General features: G+C 48.3%; 3 protein-coding genes across 3 annotated transcripts in view; 1 reads left to right on the top strand and 2 right to left on the bottom strand.

Moving 5' to 3' along the window:
• LOC109415927 (cyclin G) overlaps positions 1–16,350 on the bottom strand; it is a gene marked incomplete in the record, with an annotated part of 220,614 nt that overhangs the window by 22,548 nt on the left and 181,716 nt on the right.
• On the top strand, positions 7,882–14,691 carry LOC109415917 (myosin heavy chain, striated muscle-like). Its single transcript, XM_019689869.3, has 4 exons — positions 7,882–8,177; positions 8,241–8,861; positions 12,159–14,398; positions 14,455–14,691. Exons 1-4 carry the CDS (start codon positions 7,971–7,973, stop codon positions 14,555–14,557), a joined length of 3,171 nt encoding a protein of 1,056 aa, XP_019545414.3. The 5' UTR covers positions 7,882–7,970; the 3' UTR covers positions 14,558–14,691.
• Positions 14,676–15,995, bottom strand: LOC109411499 (translation initiation factor eIF-2B subunit alpha). The gene is made up of 5 exons (XM_019685024.3): positions 15,837–15,995; positions 15,673–15,774; positions 15,238–15,607; positions 14,908–15,178; positions 14,676–14,842 (listed from the first exon to the last, which is right to left on the bottom strand). The coding sequence occupies exons 1-5, from the start codon at positions 15,859–15,861 to the stop codon at positions 14,696–14,698; spliced, it is 915 nt and encodes a 304-aa protein (XP_019540569.1). The 5' UTR covers positions 15,862–15,995; the 3' UTR covers positions 14,676–14,695.

The raw sequence follows: 16,350 nt of genomic DNA, 5'->3' as shown, positions 1-16,350 counted from the left end.
AGCTAAAATTTTGACATTTTGTCAAGCTAATTTTGATTAGTAGCCAGTAAATATTACAGCTTTGTACATCATTCCGTTTGCCAGATGTGGTTTTAGGAGGCTTCAGAGTTTGAATCCGGATAGTCGAGTCCGACCTGTACTGTATTTTCAGTAATTTTCAACGTAATAGCCATCCGAAAGACCATACGTGTTTTTGATTATCTCCTAGATCTTATTGTGGCATAACGTAACAGGTAGGAATTAGGATATAAAGACGTTAACGACATGCCAGGATTACAACACATTTAATTAAATTGGGATTTGAATTTTCTTGGGTCTAGAAAAGAAGGTTTAGTCTTTGAATATTCATTTTTTTTTTAATTTTTAAATTTAGACAGCTAAAATGATTTCATTGTTTTGTTATTTATTTATTTGCATATTTTTCATCTAAAGATAACCAATCAAACCCTTCTCTTCCCACGACTTTAAACGACTATTTCTTTGCCAAAAAAGCGTTTCCGAAAGAAGCGCTTGAACAAAAAATATTGCAAATTGGCTGAATTTTTCGAAATCAATGAACTTTGTTTTGTTGTAAACCAATAGGTCCTTGATTGTTTATCAATAGTTCTACTATTGAAACAAGTAGTTAGTAGTTGGGTTAAACTTATGAGGTTACAGTCATATTCTAAAAATTATTGCATCATATTTATCTAATTCCGTTTGTCCAGATTTCGTCGAAAATCGATGGTGCTCTCTAGCTAGAACAACCATGGGAAGTGGAGGGTTAAACCCATGTTTCATTGAATTTCGTCGTATTATTTGCATAATTGTGTCAAGTCCACTCCGATTCCTTCCCCCAACCCATACCATTACCCCTCCGATGGTGTTCATGTGGTCCGCACGGACTATTACGGCCATTACCCCTCCTTGATCTTCGGCTTTGGATTGACTTGCGCTCTTATTGCCCCACCAAATGCTGCAAAATGAAAAAGAAAATGAAAAAAATTTACGAGCTATAATTTCAATATCATCAGCGAAACCAAGCAACTGAACGAACTTCATGAAAATCGTCCCACTCGTGTTTATCCCCACTCTCCTTATTACACCTTCTAACGCAATGTTGAACAGCAAGCACGAAAGACCATCACCTTGCCGTAACCCTCTGCGAGATTCGAAGGGACTCGAGAGTGTCCCTGATACTCGAACTACGCACATCACTCGATCCATCGTCGCCTTGATCAATCGTATCAGTTTAACCGGCAATCCGTATTCGTGCCTAATCTGCCATAGCTAGTCTCGATCGATTGTATCACAAGCCGATTTAAAATCGATGAACAAATTATGTGTGGGTGTTCGCGCCCATCGGACGCTCCGGTGGCGAAATTGACCCACTTTCCCATAAACGCTTTGGTGCCCCGTTTTCCCCTATAAGACTGAGCAACGCCACTCCAGCTCCCACAAAAGTAAACACGGCGGCGACAACGATCCCAGTGCGGGACTATAGACACTATAGATTCCATAGACTCGCGAAGGCGAAGACAACTGTAGCCAAACGAACTGTCAGTTCGTGTAGCCAAACGAGCATGACGTCACGATTTCAATAGCGACAATGGATTGCGTGACGTCATATTCGCTCGGTACACTCTAAATTCACGGAAAAACACACTAAAATCGTATTGCTCCAGCGGGGCAGCGCGGACGTCAACCACGAATAGATGAGCCGTAGTCCACATGAATTTGACATGTTTGGGAAATTGACACTTTTGGGCACTCTGACAGATCTGGGATGTGAACGACATTTGCGAATTAGTCATTACCATAAGTTATTACTTAAGTAAAACGTGTAAAACTAGCAAAAGGTTATCAAAATTTTAGCGTGCAATCGTTCGAAATTACACGACAACGCGAAGATAGCAAATAAATCAGTAAGAAATTGTGTAATGCATCGATTTACAGCACAAACAATTTTGGACGTGTTTTTGTTGTGAGCTACGGGGATTTTGGCTTTCTGTCGTCAGTAGCAGTAGGCGTGCAGAATTTGAATTTGAATGTGTAACCCACAGCGACGCCTAAACGCATCACAGTAGGCGTAGTATAGATTTTAAATAAAATTTTCATTCCTAGTTTAACCGTCAACCGAAGTGTAGTTTTCTTTCTACGGCTCTTCCTAAAAGGTTATGGGCCAGGTGAAAAAGTAGGAAAAATCAAAGAAAAGTGAAAATGGCATCGCCGGAAAATGCCGCAGGAGTCCGCGGAATCGGTGACCCCCAAGGAAACCCGAACGCAGTTCAAATTTCGTCAACGCTACCGTGCATCGAACGTTTGGCCGGCCGTGAAAACTGGACCACGTGGAAATTCGCGGTGGAGACATTTTTGGAACTCGAGGACCTTTGGGAAGCAGTGAAGCCGATAGCCAACCCTGACGGAACATTCCCGGCGGTGGACGCACGTAAGGATAGGAAGGCGCGTGCTAAAATAATCCTTCTACTCGACCCCGTCAATTACGTACACGTGAAGGATGCAAAAACGGCCCGCGAGGTATGGGCGAAGCTTGAGGCGGCATTCGAGGACACCGGCCTGACCCGGCGTGTAGGACTCCTCAGGAAGCTCATCACCACCACGTTGGCCGCGAGTGACTCCATCGACACGTACGTAACACAAATCGTTTCAACTGCCCACCAGCTCCGGGGTGTTGGATTCGACATATCGGAAGAATGGGTTGGAACGTTGCTGCTAGCCGGACTGCCGGAGGAGTACAGACCGATGATTATGGCCCTGGAAAGCTCTGGAACGGCGATCACCGGCGACAGCATAAAAACCAAATTACTACAGGAAGTGCAGACGACGAGGGACAAGACAGCGTTTGTTGGCAAAAAGGGCCCGCCGGCGAGAAAACCGCAAAGCGCACACGAGAAGTCAGCCGAGCAGCCGAGGGGACCCAGGTGCAAGCGTTGCAAGAAGTTTGGACACATCGCCCGAGACTGTCAAGCGAACCGAGGGTCAGCTTTCAGTGCAGTTTTGTCGACGAACCACGGTGCAGATTCCACAGCGTGGTATTTCGATTCAGGAGCGTCGGACCATTTTACCAACGACAAAAGCCTTCTGGTGAACGCCAGGGCAGCAAGCGGCACAGTTGTGGCAGCGGATAATGTTGCTATGACCATCGTAGCCACCGGTTTAGCGAAACTGGATGCAAAGTGCTCTCCCGAAAGCCCACCGATAGAAGTGAACGATGTGAAATTCATCCCGTCGATGTCGAATAACCTCCTCTCGGTAAGTCAAATCGTTCGCCGCGGCCACGTGGTGCAATTTTCTGCAAGCGGTGTGAAGGTGATCGATCCGTCAGGCGTCGTCATAGCAACGGGTTGCCACGATGTGGAGAAAGGCCTGTTTCGATTTGATGAGAAAAAGTCGTCGTCGTCGTCGCTGGCATGCACACCAAGTGATATGGCAGTGTGGCACAGAAGAATGGGACATCTGAACATCGGCGGACTAAAGCAGCTGAAAGATGGACTGGTTTCTGGCATCGAGTTCAGCGAGGCAAAATGCGAAAATTGCGTCATCTGTGCGATGGGAAAACAGTCTCGTCTACCGTTTCCGAAGAAGGGACATCGAGCCAGCGAAGTGTTGGAGTTAGTACATTCCGACATCTGTGGACCCATGGAGGAGTCGTCGTTGGGCGGTAGTCGGTACTACATATCCTTTACCGACGATAAGACGAGGCGTATTTCCGTTTATTTCTTGGAGAGGAAATCCGAGACGGAAGTTCTGCAAGCATTCGACCATTTCCGCACTCAGGCTGAGCGTCAAACCGGATGCAAACTGAAGATTCTTCGAACGGACAATGGTAAGGAATACATTAATAAGTCTTTCCAGAAACGCTTGAAGGAACTGGGCATCCGGCACCAGACGTCAACGGAGTATACCCCGCAACAAAACGGTTTAGCGGAACGCGTGAACCGGACAATTGTCGAGAGGGCTCGATGTTTGCTGTTTGAGGCAAATCTACCCAAGGCATTCTGGGCCGAAGCGGTGGCAGCTGCCACATACTTGGTGAACCGTTCTCCGACCAGGGGGCACAAGCAAACGCCGGAAGAAGCTTGGAGTGGCCGCAAGCCGGATCTGGCGCACATCCGTGTGTTCGGTGCCAAGGTCATGGCACACATCCCGAAGCAAAAACGACGCAAATGGGACGCCAAATCGAAGGAATCCGTTCTCGTAGGATTCGACGAAGACACGAAGGCATACCGCCTGTACGATCCTGTGTCCAGGAAGGTCTTCAAATGCCGTGACGTCGTCTTCATCAGTGAGCCGTCTCATGTGCCGTCACCAAGTCCGGCATCTGCTCCACTTAGGAAGTCAACACCAGTACGTACGTTTGTGAAGCTTGACTTCGAAGAACCACCAGGTGAAGTCGTCGTCGTTCAGTCGCCCGAACCAGATGAGCGACCCGATCCGGAAGAGGTTCAGTCCGAAGATGACCAGTCGGACGAGTCCGATGCTTCAAACTACTTTTCGCAAGCAGACACCAGCGAAGGCGATCTTTCGGATGAGGCATCCGGTGACGTGACAATCATTGCGCTCCCCCCGCAAAAATCTTCATATCCACCCGAGTCACAGGTGTTGAGGCGCAGCGGCAGGGAGCGCGTTTTCCCAGGCAAGTATCATGACTTTTATCTTCCGAACAAATGCCTGCCCTCCTACCAATTTTCAGAACAGCATCAGGATCGATCAACCGCCGGTACTTCACGAGTCGCATCGGTTCCCGCTGCGAGCCAGCAGCAAACGCAACAAGGAGCGTCGACCAGCAACTGTCTCGTGAGCAAGGGCTGCGATGACCCCCGCAGTTTCACCGAAGCGTTGCGATCCGCAGACGCTGACCACTGGAGAGCTGCAATGAAGGAAGAATATCGTGAGTTAATGCGAAACAACACATGGGAGCTAGTTGACTTGCCACCCGGCGAGCGTGCAGTGGGCTGCAAGTGGTTGTTCAAAACCAAACAGGACGAAAAAGGAAATTTCAAACGGCATAAAGCGAGGATTGTAGCACAAGGCTTCACGCAGAAGTTTGGTGTCGATTACGACGAAGTTTTCGCGCCCGTGGCGAAGCAAGTCACGTTTCGCGTGCTGCTGACTGTCGCTGCCCGCAACAATTGGGTCGTGAAGCATGTGGATGTCAAGACGGCGTACCTTAATGGAGAGCTGGATGAAGTCATCTATATGCGCCAACCCGAGGGTTTCCATTCCGGAACCGAACGCACCGTTTGTCGTCTGAAGAAGAGCCTATACGGCCTCAAGCAGTCCGCGCGCATATGGAACAAGAAGGTGGATTCCGTATTCAAAGCGATGGGGTTCGTCCAATCGAAAGCCGATCCGTGCCTATACATCAGGAAGAAAGGAGGGGCGTTCACGTACATCCTCATATACGTGGATGACATGATTGTCGTTACACAATCCGAGGAGGAGTTCCGTTCGATTTTGCGGCATCTTGAGGAGGAGTTCGCCATCAAGAACCTTGGCGATGTTCGACATTTCCTGGGGATGCAAGTTGAACGTTGTGAGGATGGATTCAAGCTCAACCAACAGACGTACATCCAGAAGCTTCTCGGAAGGTTCAGCTTAGAGAATGCCAAGCCGGCAAAGACTCCGCTCGACCCAGGCTACTTGCAGCTGAAGGAGGAGGAGCAGGAGCAGCTTCCGAATAACAGCCAATATTTGAGCTTGATCGGAGGATTACTATACGTTGCCCTACATACGCGTCCGGATATTGCGGTGAGCACCACAATCTTGGCGCAAAAGTCCAGTTGTCCAAACCAGCAAGACTGGAACGAAGCCAAACGGGTGCTGAGGTATTTAGGAGCGACAAGTCACTTCAAGCTAGCACTTGGATCTACCTCCGCCGGTCTCTCGATGTATGCTGATGCAGACTGGGCCGGAGATCATCGAGATCGAAAATCGAAATCTGGGCATTTGATCATGTTCGGAGGAGGCGTCATTCAGTGGAGTTCCAGGAAGCAATCGTGTGTGGCCTTAAGCTCTACCGAAGCTGAATTGGTCGCGCTCGCAGAAGGATGCCAGGAACTCATCTGGACGAAGCGTTTGCTGGAGGACGTTGGAGTGTCTTCTTCTGATCCCGTTGTCGTGTACGAAGACAATCAGAGCTGCATAAAATTGGTTGAGAGTGACCGTATGGAGCGCAAAACGAAGCACATCGAAACCAGATTCTACTTCGTTCGTGATCTACAACAACAACGTCAAATTGATTTGCAGTACTGTCCGTCAGAAGAGATGCTCGCCGACCTGTTGACCAAGCCATTACATCGCGTGCGTTTGGAGACCCTCCGAAAACAATTAGGAGTCAATTCAGATCTGCACGAGGAGGAGTGTCGTCAGTAGCAGTAGGCGTGCAGAATTTGAATTTGAATGTGTAACCCACAGCGACGCCTAAACGCATCACAGTAGGCGTAGTATAGATTTTAAATAAAATTTTCATTCCTAGTTTAACCGTCAACCGAAGTGTACACACTTAAATTCAGAAATTGATCTCGGTAAACGGTTTACCGAGAATCCAACAGCTGATATCTCGGTAAAATATTTACTGAATCTCGGTAAAATTTTTACCGAGATTTCGGTAAACCATTACCGAGCCTCGGTGAACTTTGCCGAGATCTCGGTAAAAAGTTGGATTACCGAGATCTCGGCAAAGTTTTAACAACATCTCGGTAAAACTTTTACCGAGATTCAGTAAAAAATATTACCGGATTCTCAGCTGTTGGATTCTCGGCAATCCGTTTGCTGAGGTCGGCGATTTAATTTAAGTGTGTAGTTTTCTTTCTACGGCTCTTCCTAAAACTTTCGCTGCCCCCCTGTATTGCTCAACCATGTCTCCGCGAGTCTATGGAATCTATAGTGTCTATAGTGCGGGACCACTCACCACCGACGATGATGATTGATGATGACAGTTGCGAGCGCGCGCGCCTCATCGCGGCGGCATGTGCAGGCCGCTCGTGAGTGACCGTGAGTTACTTCGTCCAGGCAGTGTAGCCAGATTGGTGAAATGTTCTGGAATGTTTCATACCGGGAATATTGTAGAACATTCTGGATGCCTTCCGGAGTGCTATAAAAGGAGAGCACCACCACCGACCAACAAAAACAGTATCATTCTGACCCGGCTAACGGTCAAGTAGTGTAAGTAAAAGGTGAAGTGTATTTACAAGCGTTGGCGTGGCTTGAACAACGCCAAGTAAAGTGTAAGAAGTGAAAGTGAATAAAGTGTTTTCAAGTGTAACCCCTGCGTTTTCTTTCCGAGGAAAGAAAATCCCCGTTTGAGGCACTGCGGAGCCCCAAACATTTGGTCCTTCGAGCCGGATCAACGGAGGATTCCTGGTACCCCAGGTCTTGCGAGACTCCATTCCGCCAGGAATCCAAGAGCTTCCCGTTTGAGGCACTGCGGCGCCTCAACATTTGGTCCTTCGAGCCGGATCAACGGAGGATTTCTGGTACCCCAGGTCTTGCGAGACTCCATCCCGCCAGGAATCCAAGAGCTACCCGCTTGAGGCACTGCGGCGCCTCAACAGTGGGCACGTTGTATTCGAGGCATTTCTGTAACACCTGGCGGATTGCGAACATCATATCCGTTGTAGAGCGTTCACCCATGAATCCAACCTGATATTACTCTCTTGCAATCGGTGATAGACGACGAGCAAAACGGTGGTGGACATGGAAAGCACTGAGGGATGAACATCTGTTTGTAACCTTGGTTTGTAACTAATGAAGATCGAGTCAAACCAGATGTTTGAGCATTGATCTGTTAGTTGTACTTGATCAAATAAATATTGGGCACTGTATCCTTAACTATCAATCACCAAAGCAGCCCTGGCGTTGCGTATCCGTATTGTATCCGTTGATCTGTCAATCCAGTTCAACCCTGTTCAACCGAACTCCCATCAACAACTCGTTTCGGCACCCATCCGAATCCTCCGAGATCGGAGATGTCCTACACCACCCAGAAAGAATTCTTCAACGTGCCCTTCCGGAACGAGGAACCACGGCTTCCGGAGCGAAAGCGTAGCGATGGCGCCCTCATGACGTACGACCTCTGCACCGACGGCCGTGCGTGGGCCCTGGACAAACAGAAGCGCTCCAACTACATCCTGGACGTGGTCCACAAGGCACGGTTCAAAAAGGCGATGCTTCATGTAAGCTTGAACGGACACTTTTTCAAATCAGGTTTTCTGGAAGTCTTTCCATTTTCGTAATAGCCGGAAGGTCAGTTCGAACTCACCAAGGACTACCTGATCCATCTGGACGTGGACGATCTGGCGGAATACATCCTAAGCCTTCAGGGGGAGATCAAACGGAAGAACGACTCCGTTCAACAGTTGGAGGAATCCCGGAAGACCTTGGATCAACAGCTGGAAGCAGTGCAGGCAAAGTCCGATGAACTGTACGAGCTTCAACAGCAGTCGGCAATGCTGGCTGAGGAACGCAACGATTTCGAGCAACAGCTGGAAGAGCTGGAGATGGTGATTGTGGATCTGAAGGAACGTGCCGATCGGTACAATCTCCTCGCCAAGGAGAACACTCTGCTACGCGATCAGCTGCAAAATCAGCAAATGGAAGCCGCGAACCGGATACGGCTGATCAACGCCGAAGTGGAAGCAAACTACAACCGGATGCGAGCCGAGGACTACGACAAGCTGGAAGCGGAGTTGGTGCTGTTCAAGGCGCAGTACCAAGATCTTCGGCAGCAAAAGCGAGACTTGAAGGAACAACTGCAGCGGGCCGTCGTGCAGCAATCGAAGGTGACCGGCTTGAAGCGACAGTTGGCGCTGGAGCAAGCTCACCGGGAAAGGGTCGAGGATGAGCTGGAACATCTGCTAGTAAGATACATGGTTTGATGCAAGTGGTTCAGGAATACTTACTTGCATCCTGGGCGATTGCCCTCCATCGTCTTGATCTTTTTTCAAGTCAAATTTCTGTCGACTTGCTTGATTTCATCGTTGAGGCTGCGCCGCCATGAGCCTCTAGGTCTGCCTCTGCTGCCATGTCCTGCTGGGTTTCAATCTATCGCTTGCTTGCAGATTTCGTTTCCGCCCCTGCGTAGAGTGTGACCGACCCACCTTCATTTTCGCTCCCGAATTTCTGTCGCTATCGGCTTTTGATTATATCGACGATGGAGTTCCACGTTGGATATCCAATGTTGAGGTCACCATGCACGAATTATATTCCGCAGGCAGTCGTTGAGTATTCTACACTGATACACACCAGGTTTCACTGGCATATAGATTTCGCGTTTGAGTTGAAAATTCGGATTTTGGTGCGTCGACTAATCTGGCTTGTTTTTCCCTCGCCTTTTTGATCCGTGCACCTATGTCGATCTTGGTGCCGACATTTGGCTACTAAGATATTGGATGCTTTCAACATCTCCACTGATTGCCCAACTACCGTAAAGCTAGAAGGGTTGATCGTGTTCACATCCAACGATTTGAACTTGTTGACGTTGATGGTAAGACCTGCCGCTGAGGAGCGATTGACAAGATCAACTGCATAACAGAGCGCCGTTTAGCTAGGAGAGCAACGTCATCAGACAATTCGAAATCATTTGGTTCACGATCAATCGCACCTAATAGGATCTCGTCGATTACGATGAGGAACAGTAGCGATGTACATCCGCCTCACTCCAGTAACGACCCGGATGAGATCGGACAAAACACCGTTATGTGTGCACGAAAACGCCCTGTACTGTGCTTAAATGAGGCCGATGATTTTCTCAGGAACATCCTTGCACCTCAGGGCTTCCCACATGTTTCCGTGATTGAGGCGGTTCAAAGCTTTTTAGTAATCAATGAACACCAGGTAGAGAGACTCTTGGAATTCAATCTTGGAATTCTTCTCCTGTATCCGGTTAAGGATCACTTTGCAGAGGACTTTGCGAACGATACACAGTAACATGATGCCCCGCCAATTATCGCATACAGTCAGGTCACCCTTTTTGGGCACCTTTACTAAGACGTGTTGCATCCAGTCGGCCGGAAATGTCGCGGTTTCCCATTTGTTGCACAATAATTGATGCAGTAATTGTGCAGATACTACGGGGTCAGCTTTGAGCATCTCAGCTGATATGCGATCGACTCCTGGGGCTCTGTTCGACTTCATGGCTGTTTCTATCTCCTGCACTGATGTAACTTCGGTGTTGACACGGGTAATGCGTCGAACTCTTGGCGGATCATGCTGAGGTGTTGATGGCGTGGCCAACACTTGAAAAAGGTTTCCAAAGTGCTCGAGCCAGCGTTTAAACTGGTCAGCGGGTCGGTCAGTACTGTCGAGACGTGTCTTTCACGGGCATCGTTTCATTCATCTTAGTCCCACTAAGGCGACGTAAAACATCGTAGAGGAGACGAATGTCGCCGGAGTTAGCGTCTTTCTCACCTTCATCGGCTAGGAAATCCGCCCACGCTCTTTTGTTCCGCCTACATGAGCGCTTCACTTCCTTCTCGAGAGCCGAATAGAGGTGACGGGTTACGGCTTTGGCTCCTCGTGTTTTCGCTTGCTCTATCGCGGCATTAGCGTTCCTTTGCTCCTCTAACTTCCTCCACGTATCATCTGTGGTCCGCTACTTTCTCCTGATGCGTAGATCACCCAAATTATTCTCGCCGGTGGCGATGAAGGCGTTCTTGATGGCGTTCCCTTGATCTTCTATGCTTCCACCTTCTGGAATATCCGCAGCACGGCTCTCTAGCTCTTCGACGAAGGACCTTTTCAACGCAGCGTCTTCCAGTCGGCGTGTGTTGAACCGGCGCCCGATTTTCTCCTTCTGTCGATGGATCCTAGCTATGCGCAGCCAAATCTCGTACTTCCTTTAGAGTTTACTGTTTTTGGAGCCTTTGCCTATGACTTGTGAACTTGCTATAAGCACTTGAAGCTCGCCTCTGACGGCTAATAGATACGGAGCAGGCACACTAACGAACCAACTCTGATCCTCCTTACTGCGGTCGCCTTGTTGACCTCCCCTATTGGGAGCGTAACTGCCAGGCCTTCTCGCAAGCGGGTTGATGCACGTGGCGCATATGTCTCCCATTTCTACTTAACGGCGGTGGCGAACTCCTCGGCGCTGGTAACCTCGTCCACGTTTTTATACTGAAGAGTCGCCTCCACCGATAGGGCGCTTACCTGCGCCTACTCGTCCAGGACCTCTTAAGCTAGTATCTTATATGACTTGCTTTTTAGCGTCGCCTCCGTCTTCAGCACCAGCAACATCTCTCCTGTCCTCGTGACATCCTTCTTACATCAGCGCCCAGTGACGAGTGCCGGTTTTCACCTCTCATGGTCCTCATCATCTAGGCCTAGGCCTTGAAGCCCTGCGCGTCTGAGCATTTTTCTCAGGTCTTTCATTTTCCACACCTTGATCCAGGGGTTTTTCCCCTGGTGTGGCTTAACAATTGTTCCTAGTCTTCTGAGGGTAGTAACCTCTTTGCGCGCATCGACCACGCTTGCTCTTTGCCCAGAAAAGCGACTTACGGAGTTTCAGCAGGCCCTGTGCAGGCGACTGCTGGTGTACCCGATTAGGTCATGGAGCTGTTCGACGGCTACCAACATCTCTGGTAGCCCACTTCTGTTGCGGTTCAGCGCCCACGTGAGATCTATGCCTCGTCCGCCCTTCCTTCGTCAGTTCACCGTGTGCACCTTCTGACACCTCTTCACTGGAATGTACTCCAGCTTATGTCCTCACCCTTTATGAACGGTTTAATCACTGCTCCCTCTACCTCGCCGCTCGTGTTCTCTTTTGTGTTTGATTTGCACGAATTCACATCTGTTGGATGCTCTGCGAATGAAGGAGTCGTTAATGTTCCTAGTGGTTATCTATACAAGTAGGCAGCCCACCTGAGGTCAGACACAGCCCCTTTTGAGGACTGAGCTCATAGCTAGTCATGAGTGTTAATCTGAACCTGTTTTCCCCCAGTAAGTGGCTTAAGTTGGATACAGACCGAGAATGACCTTTAAGGCCTTGTTACGGTTGCAATTAACATCAGAATAGATCAATCACGGAGCTAAGCTAAGCACTGCTAGTCTTCAAATAAAGTGGTCTTTGGTCTCGTGAAGTAGTGCGATGACGACGGTTTGGGCAACATGGGAAAGAGAGAGGGTGGAAGTCATCGCAGTAATCAACTTCATTTCAGTCGCTCTACGATCAACGGTTTCAAGCAGCACTGGACGAGCGGTCTCTGCCGGCTCTTGAAGACTATAACCGACAGAACACGGAGCGGTGGGTTGAGAACCGTGTGCTCTCAACAGCCGAAGAAGAACCAAGAACGCGAATGTCGTCGTACCAAAGCGAATCGGCCAGACCGGAGACGGCAGTGGTGCAGGTTGTGGAGAGCTGTGATAACTGTGCAACGTTGCAACAACAGCTGGACACACTTCAGCTGGTTCACAGTGAAGAACAGCAAGAACGGGAAAGGGAAAACCAAGCAATGCAGGAACAATACAATTTGCTGAGAAATGATCTGGATTTGGCCGAACAAGCAAAGCACGAGGAGATTAAAAAACGAGAAGAAATACAAAAGCAGCATTTGCCGCAGATCAACGCGGAACAAACGCAAAGCAAGGAACAACCGTCAGCGCTCGCCACCGCAGAGATCGAAGCTCTGAAGAAGACCAACGACGAACTGCAGAAAGAAATAGCACGCTTGTTAGAAGCACGCATTGGAACCCAAGATGTTACGGCAACGGCTGCCGAAAGTCAGGCGGAGATGCTCAAAACTATTGAGAACCTTCGTTTGGAGTTGCAGCATGCCAATGGAGCGGTGAAAGAGAAAGAAGATGCATTCAGGAAAATGGAGATGGAAGTGGAAAAGGCGAGATCGATGCAACAGCTCGGAGCAGCCGAGAGTGCAGCCGTTGCCATGCAAGAAACGGAGCAGCTTAGAAAGAGAAACGAAGAGCTAGAAAACAAGCTTAAGCAGTGTGAAAGCCAGATGGAGGAGCGAAAGCGTGAGGTGAAAGAGCTGAACCGTTGTATTGCTGATGAGAAGCAAGCCAAGGAATCGCTGTTATTGGCGGCTGCCCCCAGTGGCGATCGTGATGATGCTAAAAAGTATGAGGAACAGCAATCGGAGTTGATGAAGACGATAGAGAATCTTCGCTCGGAGTTGCAGATTAGCAATGACATAGTGAAAGAGAAGCAGGATGCCATGAGACAGATGGAGCTGGAAATGCAAACGATACAATCAGCGCAACAGTTGGGAGACGAGGAAACTGCAGCGGCAGCCGTGCAGCAAACACAGCTTATGAGCAGGAAAATAGAAGAACTTGAAGCCAAACTGAAGGAATGTAACACGGTACTTGATGAGCGAAAGCGCAGTGATGTGACTCGGGAAGGCAGCGATGCTGCTGATGATGCGAATCAAGACAAGGACCGCTCAGAGATTTCCGTCGAAGAGTCTGAACCGGAAAAAAGTGCCGAAGGCGACATATTAGATGAGGTAGAAACACCAACGGAGGATGAAGAGTCTACCAAAGGTGGCGAAGAGTATGAAGAAGTCATTGCAGAAGCACAACAGGAGACTGTTACTGCAGTTGAAGTTGCTGAACAACGTGCGAGCTTGAAGTTTGCAACTAATGAAGATGAAGAACTGGCCAAGATGGATCATAAAGGTGATGGCGATGACGAAGCAGCTTCGGTAGGAGATGAAGTTCACGACCAACAAGCGCTCACCGATAGTGATACTGTAACAGGAGAAGAAGGAGATGGGGATCACGACCGAGAAGAGGTGGTTGAACCTGACGACACCGAAGCTATCGAGGATAGTAAGAAGAAAGACTTGCGCGTAGGGGGAACACCGAGTTTAGATAGTCTAAGTCAAGAGCAGAGAACGCTACTGGATCAACATGGGTTCCTGGACGATGATGATATCATCAGACTCGGAACTTCCGATCCAGATAAGACCAGGATGATCGCTTTGAAAATTGTGCATCATGGAATCGGTGTGTTGCTTATCGCCGATTTGCATCATCTACATGGGGAAATCTGTCGAGCGGTTATCGAGAGGTACATAAAACTAGGGGACAACGTGAGAACGGTCGACAGAACCATGTACGAATGTCATGAGATTTTGGATACGGTGAAAAAGATGAGTAACAGTGAGATGAACAGTATGTTGGCAGCACCGGTTACTCAGATCCCAGTCAGGAATCCAATGCTGCTAGATGAAGAAATTCCGGTTCGATTACCAGCGCCCAAGCCGAAATCGCGACCAAAGTCCACTAGTTTTAGCCCAGTGGGTTCAAATAGTATGAAACTGAATCCGAGTTCCAGCCGAGTTCTGGTTGGAGATTACAAGGAAGACCGCAAGGACTTGTTTAAGTCAACTCCCAAGAAACAATGGAAAGCCGTCGGGGAAAATGGCGACATGTGCAGGTAAATTCTCCATTTATGTTATTCGTATTGCTAGAACTTATTTGATCATTCTGTAGAATACGTCCTTGGAGAGCCCCTAAAACCCCAGCTGAAACGATCGTAGCCAGCACGTTGATGGACGGATCTCGCGTCGTTGTACGACAGAAGCGACATTTGTAGTCATCTTTTGTCCTATTGGTGTTTGGTATGTAGAAAACTAAAATTCTAAATTGAACGGATTTTCTCTTGACATTCTTATAAAATTGTTGTATTTTTTGATGTTATAACAATAAACCTATCCAGTTAAACCAAGACTCTTTATAGATACAGTTTGATCAGTTCGTCACTCACCGCCGAAGGTGTCAGAATGCCAAGATCGGTAAATAACAACGTTATGTAAACTGGGGGTGTGTAGTCTACCAATGGATGGGCCTTCGAGATGTCACTTAGACTTGGTTTGGAATACTGAAACATTTAAATCCAAATTAATCAAACCGTGCTGGTCAACCAGAAACAACCCGGTAACTCACCTTGTAATCGTTTGGCAAATCCCGCTGATTGAGTGGGTACAGCCGACTAAATTTGAAACTCTCCACCAGCACATAGACCGGTTTCTTCATTTCGCGGGCGCACATGGCCATCGTAAAGGTTCCCACGCGGTTAATGATCCCGCCACTTTCCACGACGCCTTCGGCGCCCACGAACACCATATCGACCGTTTCCATCACGTATCCCACGGCCGAGTCCAGAATCAGCGTGCATTCGATTCCTTCCGCTTCCAGTTCCGCTAGCATTTGCTCCCTTGTGAAATTAGTAATTTTGCTAAAATTCTTATTTTCCTCACACTAAGTCGATCTTACCCTTGCTTATCGGGGAAGCTCTGCGTGACGAACACCTGGAACCGTTTATTCATCTTGGCCGCCCGTATGAGTGTATCGCGTACGGTTCGGGACCGGGCGTGCGTCAGGATCCGGCTGCCATCGCTGATGAAACTGGTCGCCTGCTTGGCGACCACTTTGCGACTTTCCAGCAGTTTGGCCAGGAAGCTTTTGCCTCGGCCCAGCATGATCTCCCGAACCTCCTGGATGGTTTTGTCGTCAAACTTGGCCAGCGTGATGAAGCGCAGAAACAGTTCGCTGCCGGACACCACAGACGTCATCGGTTTGTCGGTTTCGCGCATCGATTGGACCGCCGCCTGGATGGTCGAGTGCAGCTCCTGAACGGTGTCAACTACAAGAGGGTCGAGGGGAAGATAAAATTAAATAAACTGCAGATCATCACGGAAGCATATTTACATTCGGTTTCCTGCAAAACCCACAGTAGGGTCTTTATGGCCGCTATTCCGGACGACAGACTGTCGTCCTCCTGCAGGATCCGTATGAAGTAGTTTGCCACATCTGTAAAGAAAAGGCAAAGATGATGAAATTTCTTTCGGTTTCCTAAGCTAAATTGCACTCACCAGAGTTCCCGATCGTTTGTTTCATTTTGAAAGTTTCTAATGCTTAAAAAGGTTCAAAAAAAATCGAAATTAGGTACAATTTTTGAAATAAATTCTTGAATATTCGTAAAATTGGTGACCAGCACACGCAAACTTCGCATTCGCACACTTTTTGACAGCTTCAAACATTTTTTTTGTTTGTTCGTGTAAACAAAAACAGAGCACAGTTTTTACTTTCCGTTCGAGGGGACGGACCAGGGATGCCAGGTGAAATTTTCGAATGTCTTCGCAAGGCACGTTGAAATGTCTTCACATGTCTTCACACACCATATTGTGGCTTTGGTATAAAACTAATGTTAAAAATCAAAATTTATGCTATGTTCTCACTGCGCTCTATAATGCGTGATGACCTTAATGATGACATCTTATATCAAGAAAGGCGTTGTAATTCCTCCAAGAGTCTGAAATCCCTTCAAGAGTTTCTTCTGGGATTCCTCCAGTTTTTTTTTGTGATTCCTGACAAAGCTTCATAACA

Source organism: Aedes albopictus, chromosome 1 (assembly GCF_035046485.1).
Source record: "Aedes albopictus strain Foshan chromosome 1, AalbF5, whole genome shotgun sequence".
NCBI lineage: Eukaryota > Metazoa > Arthropoda > Insecta > Diptera > Culicidae > Aedes > Aedes albopictus.
Note: the sequence above shows the minus strand (reverse complement) of the source record. Positions and strands in the feature narration are given on the sequence as shown.

Excerpts from the sequence above, each read along its gene's own strand:
- LOC109411499 (XM_019685024.3), bottom strand. The coding sequence starts at position 15,861 with ATGAAACAAACGATCGGGAACTCTG. Across the intron at positions 15,775-15,836 it reads ACAAACGATCGGGAACTCTG|ATGTGGCAAACTACTTCATA; the intron begins GTGAGTGCAATT and ends TTTTCTTTACAG. Across the intron at positions 14,843-14,907 it reads ATTTGCCAAACGATTACAAG|TATTCCAAACCAAGTCTAAG; the intron begins GTGAGTTACCGG and ends TAAATGTTTCAG.
- LOC109415917 (XM_019689869.3), top strand. The coding sequence starts at position 7,971 with ATGTCCTACACCACCCAGAAAGAATTCTTCAACGTGCCCTTCCGGAAC. Across the intron at positions 8,178-8,240 it reads TCAAAAAGGCGATGCTTCAT|CCGGAAGGTCAGTTCGAACT; the intron begins GTAAGCTTGAAC and ends TTTTCGTAATAG. Across the intron at positions 8,862-12,158 it reads ATGAGCTGGAACATCTGCTA|TCGCTCTACGATCAACGGTT; the intron begins GTAAGATACATG and ends ACTTCATTTCAG.